This window comes from Corapipo altera, unplaced genomic scaffold (assembly GCF_003945725.1).
Source record: "Corapipo altera isolate COAL_440 unplaced genomic scaffold, ASM394572v1 224, whole genome shotgun sequence".
NCBI lineage: Eukaryota > Metazoa > Chordata > Aves > Passeriformes > Pipridae > Corapipo > Corapipo altera.
In genome coordinates this window covers 1949322-1970665 of record NW_020884959.1, presented here as the reverse complement: position 1 = coordinate 1970665, position 21344 = coordinate 1949322, and the positions used below count along the sequence as shown (strand labels likewise).

Here is a 21344-nt window from a genome sequence, read left to right as displayed (position 1 = left end):
AAGAAAAGTTTGCCTGTTTATGTAAATATAAACCATGCTGATATCAGCAATAGGTACTCTGGCCATGCTCTCTCTTTTCTCTCCAGAAATTGCAACTGAATTAGACTTTTCTTGTCCCCCTGAAAAAGATGGGAAGAAAAGCTCCAGCAAGGCCAAGAAATATGCTGTATATTTAAAATTAGGTTGCAATATATGTTTTGGCTGATGTGATGGATAAGCAAAGATCAATCACTTACCTGAAAAAAGCTGTGCAAGGCTTTCAGTCTATTTAAATTAGGGAAAAAACTCCCACTAGCTTCATTGTGAATTCTGAAATTCCAGTTCTGTCCTTCAGCATTGTCCCATCCTCACTGCATGCAGACTTACAAGTATTTTGACTTTAACAGTCTCATATTTCATCACCACAGTTACTTTGATAAAACTTGTATTAACAGTATTAAAACTGTAATAACTTGACACAAGGGTGAGAAATGGCAGTAAAGTATTTGAAATACTTTTTGATTTAAACAGATCCCCCTCTCTCTAAACATTGGCTCAGTGTTTGAATTTTCCATATTCATATTTCATACAGATCAAATAAAAGTGACTAAAGCATTTAACAAAAAAAAGTTTATTACCAAAATACAATATTAAAGTCAATACGTGACAAACTCCTGTAAAGCAAAATAAATTATTCTAACATTGTACAGTATTCCAGAAGGTAGTTAAAGTAGTACTACAGACTTTGCTTCATAGTTCCAAACAGTTGTCTATCAGGAACACAATCCTAGAGAGAGCTTAAGGCATGCAGCTTAATGTGCTGGATAACTTTATAAAACAAAACTCATCCTATTTAATAAGATACAGTATCAGAATTAACTGCAGTCTTTACATGTCAGTTTTCTAAATTTTTTTATACTTTGGCTATAAAAGCAGTGCCATAGTGTTACAATACCTTTTTCTTAAAAAAATACATGTACCCATGTCCATGAATATCAAATGCAAATGTAAATTTCTATTAAATATATCTTAACAAATGTTACTTTGAGCACCAACTGTACATTTCTTCAAATGATTAAATAAGTGCTTATGAAAGAGGAAAATACAATAACTCTGACTGAATCCCACTCTATTTTTCCAAGCATAAGTCAGGAAGATGAAATATGCAAATATTTTTCAGTACAGCCCAGTCTGAATGAAGTTTGCTCTTTAGTGGAAGTATAGGCATTTAAAACAAAGCTGCAAGTTACAGTTCATATCACAGAATAAAATCTAATTTAAACAAACAGCACGTGAGTAGCTGATCACCTGACAGTGCTGTGACCAAAGATCCAAGAATATTTTAAAAGCTTAAAGGAAGGGGAAAACCCCAGTGTTTGTGACTTGGAAATGCACTTAAACCCCCTTCCAAAACATGCAGCCAAGCCAACCACGGGCTTTTGAAAGCAGATAACCTGAGGAACAATTTGCTTTCAGAAAAACTAAGTCTATGACTACATGCAGAACTTCTGACAGAGTCCATGGGAATTGAGTGGGTAACTAAAAGCAAGCAGCATGGAGACAGCTAAAAAAAAAATAAACCTCTGTATGTGGGAAAGAATTCTTTGTTGGCATTTGTTAGGACTGACAATGGTTTTTAGTGGCAAGTAGCTTTCTACTATTTTATAGGAACACGTGGTCAAAAAGAAAAAAGCAATAAGATGGCAAAGAACTGAGAATAGACATGTCCTGCTCAGTAATGCCATGACACTGATTCCTGGTGCACTGCACACAGTGCTGCAAGTGTGGCTTCCACAGACACCAAAGCTGTTCATTTTGATTCAAGGTTAATCACTTTTTAAGTCCTGGTTCACTGTCATCTCCTTCTTAGCTTATGAATGCAAGTTTTTCACTTTTATCTTTCACTAGCTGAGCAACTTGAAAATAATTATCCCTTTACACAAAAACAACAACGTGGTAAATATTGTTTCTGTGAATACTGACTGGTAGTTTAGCATTACTACGGATCTTGCTGTCCTTTAATTTTTCCAACAAATGGGATCTCTGAATGAGAAAGTTAAGATGTATTCCAGATAATGTAGGATTTTTCAATGAGTTCTATACTGGAGGTAAAATATTGATGTAAGACAATATGAATATCCCACTAGAAGTTTACTATCTCTAATTGAATTTGAGATAGTGTAAATAAATCGTGCTTTTTCAAATGTAAAATCCATCTGTAGGAATACAAAAAATAACTTTTAACTAAAAATACTGTATACTTCACATATGTATTTAAAATGTCTCAAATATCTGAACACAAAAATGCTTTGACCTTATATCCTGACCAATTTTTAAAGTAAAATGTGTACTTTCTCCTTTCTAATTTATAAACAAAATAATAGCTATTTAACCTTAAGAAAAGGTCAAATTGAGGAAATCTCATGAAAACAAATATCATTAAATGTACTTGAGGTCTTAGTGCTTTTACCCTGGCCTTTACATCTTGTGCTGCTTCATGAGGCTGTACAAAGACCTTTTGTTTTCTTTTCCTGGTCGCCACTTCAGTCAGTGATAACACAACAGACAGACACTACACGTGCCACCCTCTCAGATTTACAGCTGGAGCTGATTTCTGAGAGCAGAAATGTATAAATAAAGGAACCATAAACCACTGATTTGCTAAGAGTAAGTAACTTTTTGAGTCATGAGCTACTAAAAACCAGGCAACTGCACCCCCATGTCGGGAACTAGACATGCTGCTGTGCATCTGCCATTCACTAAAGGCAGGAAGACCTGCCAGAATTAGAAAGTTTAAATCTGGCTGCTAAAGGGCTTCTTTGGAAGTGCTACTACTTCACTTGATTGATATATGTATTTCAAACAAGTGAAGTAGCCAACTTTATAAATAACCTCAGCAAAGTTGCCAGGTAACTAACCAGTGTAATAATATCCCAAACTGAAACACAGATGAATGTCTTGGACTGCAAACAACAAACCAAAAAACCCCCCACACTGTAATTGTAGAAGCTAAAGGTTTTAAGAGGGAGAGATTTCTATGTGTTTCTTAGAAAACAAAGTAATCTCTAATTCCCTTTATGAATCCATACTAGATGCAGTAAAATTTATTCTATAAGTGACTGGATGCAGTTTTGGCTTAAGACATTGTTTGCCTTTTTTTTTTTTTAAATAAGATTTTCTACAGGAAGGTTATCTTTCAGCTCATTATTTCTACATTTACAGCTCTGACAGACACAGGGGAAACTTAGCCACTCAGTGGGATTTCAAAGATTGCCAAAGCATGTAGGCATTTATCAAAATCCCAATTTGTGCTCACCTACATCTTTTGGAATCTACATCACTTAGTGGCAATTATTATTCATATCTTGTTCTCATTAAAAACATTGCTCATATATACTGCAAAGTAATCACCACAAATGGCAAATGACATTACAAGGTTGGTTTTTTTAAACAGTTCTGCTGAATGTGTCAAGAAAAAAAACATTATGAAACAACAGGTCATTATTATAAAGGATATTTTACACACTATGAGTTGGAAAAATATCAGTTTTTTTGTGAAGATCCAATAAAATTATTAGCAAAATGCTTCTAGGCCCTTTAACTTCTGCTGCTCTACCTTCCAGAATTCAGTGGGGTTTATGAGATCATATTGTGAAATTTTTATCTGGTGTGTTGCCAGTTTCAAAAAAAGTTCTTTGCTGAATTACTTGGAAAACAACAAAGAGGGAGGAAGAGAAAAGCTTTTCAATGATACAAAGCTTTCACACCTTTGGGTTTTAATGTACTGTACTAATGCATTATTACTGATGAGTAACTGACAAGAAAAGAAGAAAAACCAACAATCCTACATTCTTGGCACCATATAAAGAAATAACAGGTTCAAATGGATCATTCTATTCATCACTCATTATATTTATCTCTTAAATGATTCATCAGTCCCTGGTTAAAATATTGTACTCCTACTGAAACAAGGACTCAGCATGGGAAATCAAGTTTTGCTAGCAATTCTTCTCTTTAGCAAGTTTCTCAGGCAAAAATTAGCAAAGCAAGAAAATATTCACTCTAGGAAATCCTCTTAACTTACTGCTTCACCTAGTTTGTATTTTGAGTCGTGGTGTGGTCCTTATTTAGGATGATGTTTATGATTTCACCCTCATGTTCTTTCATATGATCCAGCAGGTTTTCTTTGTTAGTAGACTCAAACCCACAAATGCAGCAGCAGAAGAGAAGAACACAGTATTCTGTGCCAAGATGGGGTAGAGTGGAGTTCTTTTCTAAACTGCATGAGGTATTCATCAAGTTAGGTTTTTCATTCTCATCAGAACCTGAAATTTCATTTGTTGTCTGGTTGATAGACTCTGTAAAAGACACCAAGTTGTCTGAACTTCCTAGTATAGGTACTGTACTTTCATCTGTGCCTTCTAGTAAGGTTTTGTCAGTGAGCTGTCCTTGAAACCTGGAATAATAGGAAAAAACAAAACAGATATCAAAATGTACAGTTGTTGCTTTTTAATAGGAAGTTTATTTTGGTTGGGTCTTAGGAAAATTCTAGATGATAGAGCTTGACAGCAAATCAGACATACCTACTGCTTTGTGATATGGCATCATTAATGGCCTTGTTCACTTGTTCATAGTTATAGTTTTGGTCACTTGCATGTTTCCACATGTGGGACTTCAGGGATGGAGGATGGCTACATACATATCCACAGAGAGAACATCTAGGGGAAAAATGGAGAAGGAAAAAGAGAAACATTTAGAAGTTAAATTTTATTAGTTTAGTAATGGATTAGTTCTTTCAAAAGGATGAGCAAAGAGATCCACTTGAATCTTCTTCCTGGTCCCCATTTTCAGTTTCATAACTAGGCCACATTAGTTTGCAAAGTTCCATCCTGAAATATAAGACTAGTTTTAGGGCCTGAGAATTTTTAAGTCTGATTTTTCTGATTTCTTAAACAACTGAATTAAAATCTTATCTGTTTGGTCTGTTAAAATGGCTTAAACACTGCAAAAATGCAGTATTTCTGATGACTGCAGAAAGAGGGCATGTGTTGGTGTGTGGGATCTGGCAGGCAGGTAGTGAGCTCTCTTTGCCATTGCTCTGAACCAAGCAGGAGCTGTGTAATAATGTCAATTGAAGTAATAAAGTCTTTGCTGCTGTAGCATGTATTAGTTTATTTAAGGATCACAGAGCTCTTGAAATTGGAAGAGACCTCTTGAGATCACCTAGTCCAGTGCACCTGCCTCGAGCAGGATCAGCTACAGCAGGTTACTGAGGACAGTGTCCAGTCAGATTCTGAACATATTCACAGCTCAAGAATCAGACAGGTGACCATTTTCTCCGTAGACTTTTCTATCAGCTTGGGTACCTCCAGATTATTCTCTATTTCCCTGCAAAACACTGTCTTATACAGTAAAGAACAAAACCTTGAAGAATAAATCCTATTTACAGGGAGATGTAGTGTATATTTCTGGCTGCAAATAACACCAAACTGATCAAATCCCATATTAACTTTTTCATATATGAACATAGAACAGAGGATTTTTTTTTAATGTTTCCTAAGATGATAAATAAGTCACCTCAGCATAAAGGAGATGAGTGCATGACATCACTCCACAGCAGAACCTCACACATAGTCAAGAGAAGCTCCTTTGCTCAGCTCCCTGCTACTTTGGAAGTTTTTAGTTTCACAAATTACACGGAAAAAGCCAGAAGCAATCAAAGGTGACCTTGTGCTAATAAATTATAGCTAGGAAAGGATTTCATTCCTCAATGATGTTTTCTGCTCAAGCAATGTGATCCCAGTAGGTACACTATGATGAGTCTGTTAAAATTACTACCATACTAGTCAGATTTTGTAAACTTTTAAGACCTTTTCAGAAGTATAACCTGGAAACATAAGAAGGCCTACGCAAAAACATGTTATACACTACAATTCAGTAAGGTTTTATAACTTCTCTTAACGACAGTAGAATATACTCCTTAAATGCCCTGCAAATAATCATATATAGGAAACTATTTCTGCTCAGCAGAAGATTGCAGAGAACAGCAAAAATCTCCCAAGTTGGGTGAAGGCATGGTACATTACCTTGCTTATGTAGCAAGATAATTCTGTCCTGCTGGGGAACAACAGGCATGTCCTTCTAGCTCACTTTTCTCTATTACTTGATTTGGAATGTAATATCCTATTTTTCTCTTTTCCTTCTAATTTGAAGCCTTACAAAGAAAATAGATGCTTTCAAAGATAGGCCAGTTCATTCTCAGATTGAGAATCTTAGTGTCTCTAATGAGGCTGTTAAAAAATAAATCATTAAACATAAGATAAAAGGCAGACCTTATAGTTAATTTACAGATAAAATTAGGCCAAAATAATTTTTTTTTTTTTTGCAAAACACAAAGTTCAACAAATAATCTTAATTCCATTCTGTGTGCACATGTATCCATTAGTCTTATTATACATATGATTTTTCTGTGCCACTAACACAGCTTGATCAGTGGGTTGGTAACACAGTGAATGAAGCCGCAGTCCAGTGTTTGTTTTTATCTCCTTTTAATTACTCTCTTATTTTTTGAAGTATGTTAACTTAGTTAATTAATTTACTCATTAATTTACACTTATTTACTTACTAATAAGATTTACTTTGCTAAGAATACTGTGAGAATATTGCCAAATACTGTTGACTACTTTAGTGTAAAGTTCAAATGAGACACAAAAACTCCAACAATTTTAGCATGATGCACTACAGTTAATGATCATATACTTAAAAAATATAGTTACAGTATATGCAACACATTCTCAGAGAGACAAAATTATTTACCTTTGAGTTCAGTAGTAGAAGCCTTTCAGTTCCATAGCATGATCTGCCCTACAGGTTGACTTATGCTGAATTATTAAACTTTATTATTCAAGTGTATCCTAAATTGATCTACCAAGGAAACAATTATCGTGGAGCTTTTGATAGACTTGGGGATGCACGGACCAAAGTGTGGAGGGTTTCAGTAATCTCTGATAACAGTAAGAGCACTCAGCAATACTGTGTGAAGTATGACAGCAGAACAAATAGAACTTAATGCTTCTTGGAACATTTTAGGGGAAAAGGCAGTGGAAGGACTTTTGAGTTGTAGAAGCAGCTTTTCTTGAGAAGAAACCTTGATGTGAATGTGCTTTATTTGCATTCTCCCTATTGCCTTTAAAATCTCCCACTAAGAAGTGTGCAGAATATTCCTGAGTTTCTTTCCTTTCCCAGCTTTTTTGTTGGAAATTAGTAGTAGACAATTACACATATTTGTGCCAACTTTCTCATATATATATAAACCACACACACCTATTGACAAACTGTAAAGGACACTCATCACTTAAATATAATGACTATTCATACTAATTCTTAACTAGGTAACTGGATTCTAACTAGCATGTATATGCAAAGGCTGTGCTTAGACTAGGATATTAAACAAAGCCAGAGAACATTCCTGGATACTGGAATTTACCCATCTATAATGTTAAATATTAGAAGTGCCACGACATGGTTTTGGCACATGCATCCTCCCAAACAATTCCAGGCATGCTTTGGTAATTAACACGGTCCAGAAACTACTTGCAATAGGCAGTTTATATGGAACCACCACATTCTGGGAAGAAAAAACTGAATGCTGCAGCAGAGGGAAGCCGTGGACATGTTTAATCAGCCAGCACAAACACCGCCTGGAAATGCCAGGGCAAATCTCTCCCTCAAAAAAAAGCCAACCCCAAACAACTTTCTGGAACAAAGAATGAGTCTAGAAGGGAGGATAATAGAATCTAAACACTGCTTTGTTTCTTAACATAACAAAATGAGTACTATGACAGCTTTTTGCCAAATGAGAGCCGTTACATACTTGTACTGTTCCATTAGCTGCACTGCCTGATGCTCCTGGGGGTGCCGCCTCATATGGCATTTCAAGCTATTCATATTTGTGGTGGCGAAGTCACAGACTCGACACCTGAAGAGACAACAAGAAGTGAACTAATCTGACAATTAACTGCTAACACTATTCTGAAAACATGTGAAAGCAAAGGTACCTAGAAAGATTACAGTTCAAGGCTAACAATATTTACACAAGTCAAAGTGATGATGCTGACCTGTAATTATTGGGCAGTGAGAATCTTTTGCAGCCCAAAAATGCCTCCACCTTTCAGCAGCAATCCCTGGGCATGGGGACTATGTTCCTTCCTGACACCTGTCTTGTGTACCCCTCCTGATATGGGCAAGCACCACGAAGTGTAAGGGGGAGGAGGATGCAGTGATGGGATGCTGCCCTGATCCAAGTTACCTGGCTGTGCTGAGCAAAGGCACAATGTGACCCTAAGAGCTACAGGGGACAGACTGGATTTAGACATGAGCCTTGTTCCTCCAGAATATGTGTTCTACTTAATGCAACAGCAATGTTTCTCATGCCATTTTACAAGTCAAACTATATATTTAGTAATGAAATGTCTAAGTTTCAGGGCATTAAAGCTGAAGTAGAAATCAGTGACAAGATCAACACGTTTAGCTTCAAGTGCCCTCAGACAAGTGTGTCTGATCACACTGTCCAAATTATGTTGGGGGTTTTTTTCTTACTTCTGATGCAATATCTTTGTATAAAAACAATACATAAACCAGTCTGAATTTAGATTTAAATCCACAGATTTGGATCTCAAAGTATTGCACAAATTCTATGCTATTCATGAATATCAATATAGTACCACATGATCTTCCTGTATAGAACATATTTAAGTGGAAACCATCAAGCTCAACTGAAACTCCTATATATTTGTTAGGACTAGAGTTGTTGGTTTGTTTTTTTTTTTAATGGTACAATGTCTTACATTTATGAAGTTTGGTCTATAGTGTGGAACAGTTTAAGACTGCAGGATACTTTGCCTGAGAATACTCACTTTATTTTTGAAAGGATTTAATTGTGCAGTATTAAAATCCAGAAGGTATTAAATCTACCAAAACACATCATTTGAGGCTGTATAGCTTAATTTCCAGCAATTTTTGTCAAATTATAAAATATGTTTACAGCTCTAAAAATGGCATAAATAAAACAGGTTGCTATTTGATACTGTGGAGGGCTTGAGGAATACATGTTTCAGAAGGAGAAATACCATAAATCCTGGATCATTACGGATTTTAGGCTGTTGCTTGAATACCCTGCCAGTTTTTCCAAATTTGTCTAAGGAGATTATGAAAAAATAGTAAGAAAAGGAAGCCACATCAGTAGTTTATATTTAGTATGCAGCAGTTTGTATCACCAATGGAAAATTTCCAAGGGTTCCTAAATCAAAACAGGCCAACTAACACCAATTGGAAAACTACCACGTACAAGGCACTCTGCAGTATCTGCTGTTCCAACCTCACCAAGTCATAAATAATGGCAAGAGGGAAGATACTGAGGAGAAAAACAATCTGTTTGTATTCCACGTTTGCTCTCTGAGCAAACATCTTGCAAATTTTTGCTGGTGTTCTGGGATATCATTATAATGAACAAATCAAAATACAACATGTCTCCTGGGTTTGTTTATCCAAAAGAGAAAGTCCCTGGCTGAGCTCAGCATTTCAAGGTGTTGAGTTTCCAGAACTTGTATTAAAAAGACAGAAGTACATCAGCTTAAAAAGCCTATTAAGTCTGATCTATTTTCTAGCCACTAGAGAGGGACAGAGATCCACACTGAATGAGCACAGATTGAATTTGCAGGAATTTATGCAGCAACCAATAGAAAAGTGCAGGATTTAGTTTTTTGCTGGGGACCTGAGCTACAGTATTACACATGATTTTAGATATCCAAGTTTCTATATAAATCCATATGATACCCTTGTAGAAAGTTCATAAAATCTGATCCTAAGTGAGTGTGGTAATATTGTTTGAAACCTGTGAAAAAGATGAGGGGTCTGGCAACAACATAAAGGGCAGAATTTTGCCACACTCTGTAGTAGCCACTGTATAAAGCAGTAATATGACAAAGAAGAACATTTTGCAACAAAGCAAATCCAAAATGAACTTAAGCATGCAAGGATTTTGAGAAATGTCTTATTGCTGTTGGCTGAAGTCCAATATTACAATGTAATTATTTCCATTTCCACATGTGAATGCTTCAAACTGAAAACCAGCAATAGACTGCTACAGCAAAAGGTACATTCTGGAAAAATTAGCAAATCTTAATTACATGGTTTGAGTCAACCAGCAAGTGTGGCTCCTTCAAATCTGCAGTAGAATTATGTAATTGCACTTCTTTAGCAATGTCTTCAAAATTGCATGAGCAATTCAGTAACCTTGTCAGAGGCTGGCAATAATTGAGACACTTACCTGTATGGCTTATCAGAGTTATGAATTCGCCTGTGATTTCGTACACCAACGTAGGTTGTGCTTGTGTAGTCACATACATCACACCTGTACAGCTTCTGAACTGAAGACTTATTTCCTATATGAAACAAAATCCGTTATTTTAGAGAGTTGCATCCAGCATTGTAAGTTCTCAGATGAGAATTTCATCACAATTGGGTTATGAAACATGAATTAACATTTTAGAGTAATAGTTTTGAATGTTTAATGCTTTTAAAGTATTAAACAGGCAACGGACATAGAAATAATAAAGTATGGTTTATTTTACCATGCTGTTCTGCGTTAGCCCTGCCATTTACTGGAATTATTAACATTTTAGGAAAACACATTCTTTATGTGCACACTTCCCTTCTTCCTGCAGTTGGGTAAAATCCTGTCTTACAGCAAAAGGTGATGAAATGTGGGAACTGCTGAACCCAGCAGTTTCACTGCTTTGTAGAATGCATCAAATCAAAGGAAAAGATGGGGATTGAGAAAGGAAGAGTTTCAAACTGGCAGACACAGAAAACCAAAGCAAAAGGCCTCCCAAACCCTCTAAATCCTCTTCATCATCCATATATACTCACACTCTCTGAAGGATATGAGATGATAAAAAAAAATAGATACTGACCAGATGTCTTAATAAATAATTTGGAACTTCTCCAAATTACTAAAAAGCAATTGTAACAAAAATCATTTTTTCTTTCCAGAATGAAAAAGACTCTTGAAAAATTAATGGTTGCAGAGACAAAGGGTAATGACTCCTTTAACACAGGAAAATGTGTGCCCACAAGTGCACAGCTGGAATATTTTTTGAGATGTAAGTGTGTAGACTTAAAACAGCCCTGTTCCTGCTCCCTCACTGAATAATGGAACTGGTTTGGGTTAAGGTATTAACATTTGGGAAGAGGGATGGTATTTTTATGCAGGTAATTTTCCCATTCCAGCCCATCATGCAGCACTTCATGCAATTTTTTTTTTTAGACTGAGTCTTTTCATTATCAAAACAGCAACTGAGAATCTTTACAGTAAAACTCTAATTTTAAGGAGACATTTCTTTTTCCCCACAGGTAGGCATTGAATTATGTCAAAAAAAAGTCTTAGAAATATTGTCCTGAGGGATACAGTCACACAGCTAACTGAAGTAGAAAGGAAAAAATTACCATTAATTAAACTTGCACCCCAAAATTCAGCACTTTTGGTTCAAGATGCAAAGTAATTAGGTAGGGCTGATAACCCCAGAGGGCTATTATGAAGAATATACAGTATATCACATAAAATAAAATAGCAATCTGAATACAAAGACAGTCTGAAATAAAATTTGAATAATTCTGTGTGCACCAAGATAACAGAAAATATATTTCCTATTTTTCACTTTAAAACATGACACAGTGCTCACTCTTCTGGCATTCTTATAAGAAATAATATGGAAATAATATATAACAGGCACTCTTTGCAAGTCAACCTTAGGGCAAAATATATTGGAATTTTTCCTACAATATGCTCATCTAGTCAAATGTATTAGTTTTGGTTTTCCTTTAATGTAAATTATCAAAACAATCTTAATTATATGCTTGGAACTTATATTTCTACAATTAATTTTTTATGAAAGCACATGTATGTAGAAGACCTCAAATGAATCGAGGACACTCACTGGGCTGCAGATCCATGGGAGAGCAGGGGCTGTGTGAAGCTATTCCATGCTCCACTTGAATGGGTTTTCCATCTTAAATTCTGCAGTTTTAGAATAACTGCTTCCAAATGCATTTTCTGTTATGAATTTGGTATTTTATTGGGCAGGCAGCTTAAAACAAACAGTGTCTAATGAGATTTTTAAAGCATTATGCAAACATATTAGCTATGGCATAGTTCTCTGTGGCTCACACCCAGTAGCACACACTTAGGAGCAATTATTTATACCAATCACTACTTTGTATTTATTCCTTCAACAAGATGCACATAAATTATAATACATCAAATAATCCCTTGCTGTTACAAAATAGCAGTCATGTCCCTCAACCCCTTCACTGGCTTATTTCTTGTGGGTTTGGGGCCTCTTTTGCTTTCTGGATAGAGAATATCAGGTATCTTAAAAGTGAACATGGAAATGACAGATCTTTGTTGTAGCAGCAGTAACAGGTGCTCCTGTAACGCTGCTTATTACCCTATTCCTTCATTATTAGACATTTACAATCTGATCATATGCAGTGTCATAATGCTCCCCTTTAATTTATTGTACAACCATGATGGATAAAGAGACTTTTAGGACTAACTATTTCATAAACAAGAAGTGAAACTGTTCCAGCTCAGGCATCTTTCACATAAACAGATGCTATGCCATAAACTTCTTTGTTTTGTGTCGCTTTATAGGGATGACATCTGTTTGACAAGAGATTGCTGTACTGCAGTGGTGTTGCAATTTGATTATAAATTGGTTCTGAAATAATTTAAGCATTCCACAGTATGAGTTAATAAAAGTTTAAAAGGAGAACTCTTTTCATTCAAGCCACATTACTTAATTTCATGTAGGGTAAACAATCAATTAAAGTGCATGGTTGTAACACTTGGATAAGATAATAATGAGTAAAAAATATTTTTAAAAAATCTCTGAATTACATTAAAAGCAGGCAGATTTTTCAAACAGGGGCTCCTCTTTCATGGAAGTTTAGTTACAAGATCAGGATACAGATGGTAAAACAACTTCATTAAAACATACTAATTTCAAAAGCAGATAGTCCAGTTGATTTTCAGTCACATTAACAGGACTTCAGCTACAAAGGTACAGTATTTCCCAAAATCTGACATGTTTCAGATTGCAAGATAGTTATATTCCTGTATCATGACATCTTTAAGAATACTGGTTTACAGGAAAAAAAACATTGTCAGAAGTAATAGTCCAAGCTGTAACCAGCTAAACTAACAATGTTTTATTTCCTATCACTTCCATTAAAATATTTATGCTATTGCTTCTGAAATAAAAAACCCAGTACTTAATGGGAAATGTTCTCACTACCAGCAGACTCTCCTCAGCCATCTTCCTGTTTTCTCCTGACTTCAGATGGCTCTCTCAGGCTTAGGTGTACTAAGCACTGCAGATCAACTTCCTGAATTTAAATGCCTTCTGCATTGATGAGAGCAAAAAGGAGCTGGGAAGGGTCATTCTACCTGAGGCTGATAAGGTAATTAGCTTTTAACTTTCTAACTCCTATACTGAAAGCCAGAAAAAGAGTGTGAGCTAAGAAAACAGAAGGCAAAAGTTATGGATCTCAGTCTATTCTGACATGGACCATGTTGCTTTGGAAAAGCACTGCTGGTTCAAGCCATCCCCCCTGGCTCATGCTGGTTAGTCCCTTTTCTCACAAGGAGTTGCATTAATTTCAATAACTTTTGCACTCACTGACCAGCTGTAGAGGAGAGAGTGGAACCCAGAAATTTCTACTGCAACCTAAGTACTATTACAGTGCACATTTTGCTGTCTAAACAAACAAGAGAGCACAGTTAGGACAGAAAAGAGCTATGTGCACAAAATAGAAATACTTCAGCTCACAGTTGTTCAGAGACTATATAATTACTAGTATTTTTCCACAGTGCTCTAAAATTTCAAAGTATTAATAATTACAGTATTGCCTTCAAAATAAAAATGCTGTAAATATTTTCACTAAGGGTAACTCACCAGAGAAGAGGATGCATTTACATTGCAGTGACAAATACTGGGTCTCCAGGATACTCACAGGATTTTAAGGCCACATTTTCTCCTACAGAATTCAGTTATTTTTTTCCCTGATTACCTTAACACATCAAGGGTTTGGTTTTTTTTTTTGCTGTTGTTTTTAAAACAAACACTATTACATTATAAGCAGATACACAGTTAAACAGACATCTGAGCAACCTGGTCTAGTGAAGGTGTCCCTGCCCATGGCAGGGGTTGGAATAAGATGAGCTTTGAAGTCCCTTCCAACCCTTAATATTCTGTGATTCTATGAAAATCCATACCTACTGTTACCTTGGCAACTATTACAGATACAGGTTGCATACTTAGAATGCCTTACATTTGCCTCTCTAGGGCTAAAAGAAATTACTCATTTTGGACATTACCATAATTAAACAGAAATTTCTAAACACAGAAGGGATGGAATTGTATGTATATGCTGACAGCAAACTACATTACCATGGTGACTTTAAAAAAAAAGGCTTTCTTTTGTTTACTGTAGGTGATTTGAAAAATACTGTAGCTGCTCAAGGAAGGAAAAAATTCAGAGTAATACTCTGTACCATTTGTGTTTCACAAGAAATACAAGGGTCAATTACAGGGGCTAAAACCATCTTACCTAACAATTAATGCTACCTCAAGACTGACTATGGTAAATTTTTTACACTGAAAAACACACATTGAAGGTTATGATCAGGCATGAAAACATTTCAGCGTGAAGGAGACGTTGAAACAAATACAGCAAACAGAAGTAATGTTATGAATGACTTTTTGTAATTTCAGGTGTAAATATACACAGTACCTTCTCTGTCATCAACTTCATTGGAAACTATGAGCTTGTTAGATGTAGCTGTTGAAAAGATTTCTGGAAGACTGTGTTGTTCTCTTTCGTGATTTCGCAGTTGGCTCTGAAAAAAAGGGTTTCCCATGTTTAAATACACACTACAAACATACAGTGATCACTTGAAATGCTGCAATCATCTGTGACATTGTTACTCAAGTTTTAATGACAACTGTTATAAAATGTTAACATATATACAGATTATCCCTTAGGTAATTTTACTAGAAATAAAACAAATATCATGGATTAGTAACATAAAGGATTGATGACAATGACCGAGAGCATTCTATGATTTGTGTTCATTTAGAAAACAGATTTCCTTCTTCCCTCATTCCCACAGACAACTGGCCACTGTTCTTCCTCCAAAATTATTATACTCCCAAAGCAGTATTAGATTAGAGGTTAGAGCTTATGTAAAAATTAACTCAATTTTTGTATTGCCTTGTGACTTAATACGTTGGTCCTGTTTCTGCTTGCCTGGGGAAGGGAGGGAAGAGAGAGCCTTTTGCTACCCTACCTGTATATTTTTTCAAACTAAGTGCAAATGACAGTAAATATGGGATAGGATTGCCTACAGGAGGTTCAGCTGTAGAGCTTGATACTGATGCAATCTATTCCATATTCCTGAGTACTGGGCTGAGTACACAGGGACACACTCACCAGCACTGATGCTTGAAATAGCAATTAGGAAAATGGCAGAAGTATATTATTCTGCTCTGGTATGTAATCTTTCAAACCTAAGTTCTACAGAACATCCAGACCAACACAACAACAGAGAAACAAAGAAAATGGTTTCTGCTTCAGTGTGTCTCATGGTACTCCCAAATGCCATGATTACATTTGCACACTCACAACTGGCAGACATGTTTGAACATTCTTTTGAAGTTTCAGCTATAAAGTTGTCTGATAGTTTCATTTCCTCCTGTAGTTGTTACATGTGGGCAGAGAAACAACATGATGTTATTATGTCCATAAGATGATTCTCAGGAAAATAACTTAAATGAGGAAGCAAATTTATTTCAGTGGGTAACCCAGAATAATTACAGCTGATTTGTATATTGCTGGCAGTATCCCTAATTGTAATTACAACGAAGCCAGGATGTCAGACTGAATTAAGTTAGAGAGAGGGATCACCGATTATTAAAAAAGTAGCAAATTAGGTTATTCAGCTATTACAGGCAGGCACAGGAAAGAACTTTACCTTGTAATGGAAAGATTCCTCACACTGCTTGCACTGGTACATCCTGGTTTTGCAGTGGTTGATCATGTGGCTCTCCAGGTCCTTGCTGTTGCCAGCGATGTGCTCGCAGATGGGGCACTGGTAGGGCTGGCGCTGGCGGTGCACCCGCAGGTGCTGTTTGATGTAGCCCTTGTTGCCGCTGCTGTAGTGGCACAGGCGGCAGCGGTAGGGCCGCTCCACGTTGGGGATGTATTCCACCAGGTTACTTCCAGGGATATTCACATCACTGGCATTTTGGCATTGGGCGTTGTCTTGCAGTTCTTTCAGAATGTCGTCATCAGAAGCGTTCTGGTCTGTCCTCTCCTTCAGTTTTTCGATGACGGTCAGCAGTGACATGCTGATGCCCATTTTAATTGGGGCTTCTGATAACTCTGGCCTGTCTTTCTTTATCTCCACTATTGCACATTCACTTTGGTTTAAGCCACTAAACTCCTCTGAAGGATCCTTAAGTGAGGATACCACTTTAGAATGAGCCACACATGGGCCATCAGCTCCTCCCTGTCCTGCACCTGCATCCACAGCATCTTCCCCAGTCAGAGCCCTGAAGCTGGACCGTGTCAGTTCTGCAGCTCTGATGGGCATTGTAACAAGAGCTTCTGCTGCTAAGGAGTGCAGCCGTAAAGACTCTGAATTTGTCCTCCTTCGTGCAGGAGGCACATTTTCATCAGCTGTTACATTTTTATTAGGGCTTAATTCATTATCTTTCTTCTCAGTATTATTCCATTCTATTATTACTTCCTGAATTTCATCTGAACGATAAACTTCAGGTTCTTCACAGGTAACGTGGGACTCCTCAGAGATTAATTTTTTTTCTGTGTCAATGTCAGTGTTCATCAAGAATGGCTTTTGTAAGACACTTTCTTCAGCACCTGGCAAACGCTCTACTATTACATTAACGTGACCCTTTTTGTTTGGACTACAATTGATGATTTTCTGTGCTGATGACAGCAGGCTGTCAGTAATCATATTGTCCGGTTCTGTGTCTGATACAGTCTCCTCTACAACCTCTGTAGTAGGAGAATGCACCACAGACTCAGTTAATATCTCCTCCTCTTTTCCATTTGTTCCTATGGGTGACTTACACGACAGTTGCTCAGAATTGCAAATCTGAAGCTGAAGAGAAGGTTCACTGTGGATATCGAGTTCATTGTTTTCCAAAGAAAGGACAACTGTATCCACGCTGTGAGGTGTGTGAGTTACAACTGTCTCTGACAAGCTGGCAGTTTCATTTTCCTCCTCAAAGATGGGGTAGGAGCAGTCGACCTCCCCGGCGTGTTTCCAGGCGTGTGTTTTGAGCATCCTTTGCTGGCCACACGTGTAGCGGCAGATGAGACACCGGTACATGCCATACTGCTCGTACGTGTACCACTTCCTCCTGCCCACCTCGGGCACAGGAGCAGACTGACTTCCATCTTTACATTCCACATTTCCTGTCTGATCAGTCCCTGATTTGACACTTCCTTCCACCGGCCCCTGCAGGAATGAACTGGTGACATTTACGCACTGCTGCGCTTTTGTCTGGATGCTGTTTTTACCACCGTTCTCGTGGTAATTTTGGAAGTGGGATTCAAGCTCTTCTTGGCTCTTGGAAGCAAAATGACATTCTGAGCACATTAATATCACCTCATTTTTCTGCCCGTGTTGTTTGATATGTTCTTGTAGTGTTAAGAGCGAAGGTGATAGAAATTTACAGAGACTACACTGGTAGCACGTCACTTTTTTTTTGCTTTGTGGAAGACATTCAGTCACAAAATAATCTGCTTGTAACTCTTCAGTCTTTTTAGTAGCAATCACTGACAGCTCAATTGCTTTAGCTGGGATTTCACAAAGATCCTCTGCGTCCAAGGACTGCGCAGGAGCATCGGGATGGGAACGTTTCTTCCCTATCAAAAGGCATCTTTGTGACTTTTCACTTTCAACTATTTTGCTCAGTTTCTGGATAACATGGATGAGTGGATCAGTTTTACATTTTCTCTGATCTTCGCTGTTCTGAAGTGTTGGGCCAATGACTGTCTCCGAAATCAGCACAGCTTCCTGCTCCCCAATATTTGGCACCAATACTGCAACAGTGCTTCCTTCTTCCATAATACCTGGGAGAAAGGTTTGTAAAAAGTTAACATTTATACATGCACAGTAATAAAAAGACAACCTAGTATTATTTAGATTTCTCTCTCTACTAAATATGGAAGCCTAATGCCACCAACTTAAGGAAAACTTTCAGGATGGCTACAGAAATAGCCAAGGATGCTGAGGACATTTCATGGATACTATCCAATACAGCTGGACAGCATAATTCCAAGAGAGCCTCTAACAGCCTGCCTCCAAGTTGTACAAGGGCAACATAAGTATTTTTAAGTATAAGCTGATGATTAACAGTGTTACAGCTATTCTCTTTTTCTTTACAAGATCTGCACATTTGAATGTTAAACACTTAAATACCAATCAATAGTCCCTCACATATTTATGTCTAAAAACCATGGTATGATATGAAAATGCATTCCTAACATACTTTGATACACTGATGTTTCCTAAAGGAAGTGACAATTTGCAACAATGTAATTTACAAAAACAAGCAATTTTTTTCCTTCAAATGTTAGGAGAAGAAAACAATTCTGGCATTTACTTGCATTAGTCATTTAGCTGTGACTATTTTAAAGATCATTCAAATGTCAGATCATACTACTCATTATAAATGTCTTTTTTCTAGAAAACCTACTAATTGTAGCTTTTTCTACAATTCCTTAATTGTAGGGAAAATAAATTGGTACTGAAGTTGAAAAGAGCAATTCTTTTCTGTTTTGAGGGAAAGCTATAGGCAGTAACTATTTCCACTTACACTTCCTTTAAACATGTCAAACCATAAACCATAGGCAATAATGTGGTACTGTTGAAGGTTAAATTAGAGGCCACAATATTTAGATCTACATCTTGTGATGTGGGCAGAGCTGTAGGGGGGTGTGAAGGAACTGGACAGAAAGTCTTACAGTAAAATTTACTCCTGAAAAAATGTCTATAAATAACCTATTCAAGTGCCACTACACACACACATATATATTTTATACATTTTTAATATACTATATATAAAACTGAGATCATAAAGATTATAGATATTTATCAGTCATCCTTGAAAATGTATGCCAAATTCTTTCATGTGGATTTTTTTTTTTTTTCAAGAAAGATGCAGAGGCCAAACCAGAACTTCCAGAACTGGTCCTACAGACCTATAAAATCCACTTTTTTCTGCTTATGGATTTACTACACAGCAGTATAATGCACAGACCTACCAGAGTGGGTTCTGTGTTGTATGTTTTCCACTACAGAAAAATTCCAGGCAGAACTACTCAAGTTACCTTTATTTGCCATTCAACTTAGAACTCAGGTTATCATCAGAACTATGGATATAAGCTATGTTAGTTTTTTAGTGTCATTTGCACCTCATGTTAAATATTTCAAGTTGAAAACTATCATTTGAAAATCACCCTATTCATTTACACAATAACACTTTGCTGTTTGTTTCGTACTGGCTGTAACATGTTTAGAAACCATTATGAAAAGTGAACAAATGTGCTTTTCCCTCTGAAAGAGATTTAATGAAGTGCTCAAAGGAATAATGTCTACTTGATATATTTTCACTTTGACGAGTTAAGGAAATTATAAGGACTTTATACTACTACTTTAAATTACACTTGGTCCTTTTAAAACTTTGTTAAGTGATGCTAAATAGGCAAATATTTCCCCTACCTTTTTCATCTGAGAGCAGCATAAAAACTAAGAGGAAATCCTCTAGAAAAACCATAAAAGGAATATGCTGCCATATAGTGTTGCTATGTCAAAAATGCAAAGAGAAAGATGCATTGATTTGGGATGCTCTCAGCTAATCAAAGTTATCAGATGCATAACTATGGTATATACGTATATATACCACATATATATATGTGTTACATCACTGTTTGGACTGACTTTAATGCTTACTACTGCAGACTTTTTTTTTAGAGGGACTATAAGATCTGTACACAAATTATGTGGAATTTAGTGTTTTCAGTACAGATGATTCAATCTCCCAAGGCATAAAACTTCAGCCTGGCAAGTGCCTGTGCCAGCACGTACCCTTGACACGACCTACACAGGACTTAAAACAGGGGGTATGGGGCTGACAAAGGGGCCCGGAGGGGAAGATCCAGACCGGAGGAAAACGCCCACTCGGGCAGCAGGACCCAGCCAGGGCAAAACGCCTCCGGGGCTGGAAAAGCCAAACCACGCTTTGCACAACCACCTGACCCGGAGAGGCCGCTCCGATCGCATCGCGGCTCCCGAGGGCAGGGAAACTGCACCGGTCGGGCCACCCTCCCGCGGGCCGGGCCCGACCGCCGCCCTCCCCTCCGGGGAGATCCGTATAAAGCCGCCCCGCGTTACATCGAGTAGGTGCCGCCGCCGCGGCTCCATCGGCGGAGCAGCGGCCGCCGCTGCAGCGGGGAGCTGGCCACAGGAGAGGCGAGGCGGTGAGAAGGGAAGGGAGGGGAGGGAATGGAGGCGACCCCGGCCCGGGGCCGGTTCCGCCGGGAGCCGCTGCCGCCCGCGGCTCCGCACATGGGCAACGCCGCGTCGTCCCGGGGCCGGCTCGCCCGCCGCCGCGCATCGCGCCCTGCTTGCCACCCGCTCGCCGCCGCCCGCCCGCCGCCGCTTCCCGCAGGACCGGGCCATTCTCGCCCGGCTTTGACCGGGATTAATGGGGAAAAATCCCGTTTTTCCTCACCTCCGGCCACCGCTTCAAGATGGCGACGATGGAGACCGGATCACGTGACCCGCGGGCCCGCGTCAGGTGACCGGCGGGTGGGCGCTGCCGCCGCGTCAGCGCCGCCTCCCGTTGCCATGGAGACGGGGGTTGTCACAGCCCCGGTGTGGGTGACAGGGACGCTGTGTGACACCATGCCGGTGTGTGCAACAGCCCTGGTGTGTGAGACGCTACCAGAGTGTCACTGCCAGCCACCAGAGTGTCACAGCCGTGGTGTGTGTGACACTGCCAGAGTGTGACGCAGTCACTGGAGTGTCATAGCCCTGGTGTGTGTGACAATGCTCATGAGTGACACCCCGTGCCTGTGTGTGACAGTGTGACACAGTGCCAGTGTCTGACATGCAGTGCCTGTGTGTGACACAGTGCTGGTGTATGTGACAGCCCTGTTGTGTGTGACACTGCCAGATGTGTGTGACACTGTGTGTGATGCCACCACCGGCG

The 21344-nt window shown here is 38.3% G+C and overlaps 1 protein-coding gene across 2 annotated transcripts; it reads right to left on the bottom strand.

Moving 5' to 3' along the window:
- Window positions 1–594: 594 nt before the first annotated feature.
- ZNF507 (zinc finger protein 507) lies at window positions 595–20948 on the bottom strand. 2 transcript variants are annotated; one of them, XM_027663893.1, is made up of 7 exons: window positions 20865–20948; window positions 16073–18201; window positions 14833–14938; window positions 10307–10421; window positions 7853–7957; window positions 4563–4697; window positions 595–4435 (listed from the first exon to the last, which is right to left on the bottom strand). In XM_027663893.1, the coding sequence occupies exons 2-7, from the start codon at window positions 18194–18196 to the stop codon at window positions 4072–4074; spliced, it is 2949 nt and encodes a 982-aa protein (XP_027519694.1). In that variant the 5' UTR covers window positions 18197–18201; window positions 20865–20948; the 3' UTR covers window positions 595–4071. The 2 variants fall into 2 exon arrangements, with proteins under 2 accessions (XP_027519694.1, XP_027519695.1); XM_027663894.1 differs by lacking the exon at window positions 7853–7957.
- Window positions 20949–21344: the final 396 nt, after the last annotated feature.

Coding starts and splice junctions, on each gene's coding strand:
- ZNF507 (XM_027663893.1), bottom strand. CDS start 18,196: ATGGAAGAAGGAAGCACTGTTGCAGTATTGGTGCCAAATATTGGGGAG. Junction 14,939..16,072: donor AGGAATCTTTCCATTACAAG/GTAAAGTTCTTT, acceptor CCTTTTTTTCAG/AGCCAACTGCGAAATCACGA. Junction 10,422..14,832: donor TGAAGTTGATGACAGAGAAG/GTACTGTGTATA, acceptor TGTTTCATATAG/GAAATAAGTCTTCAGTTCAG.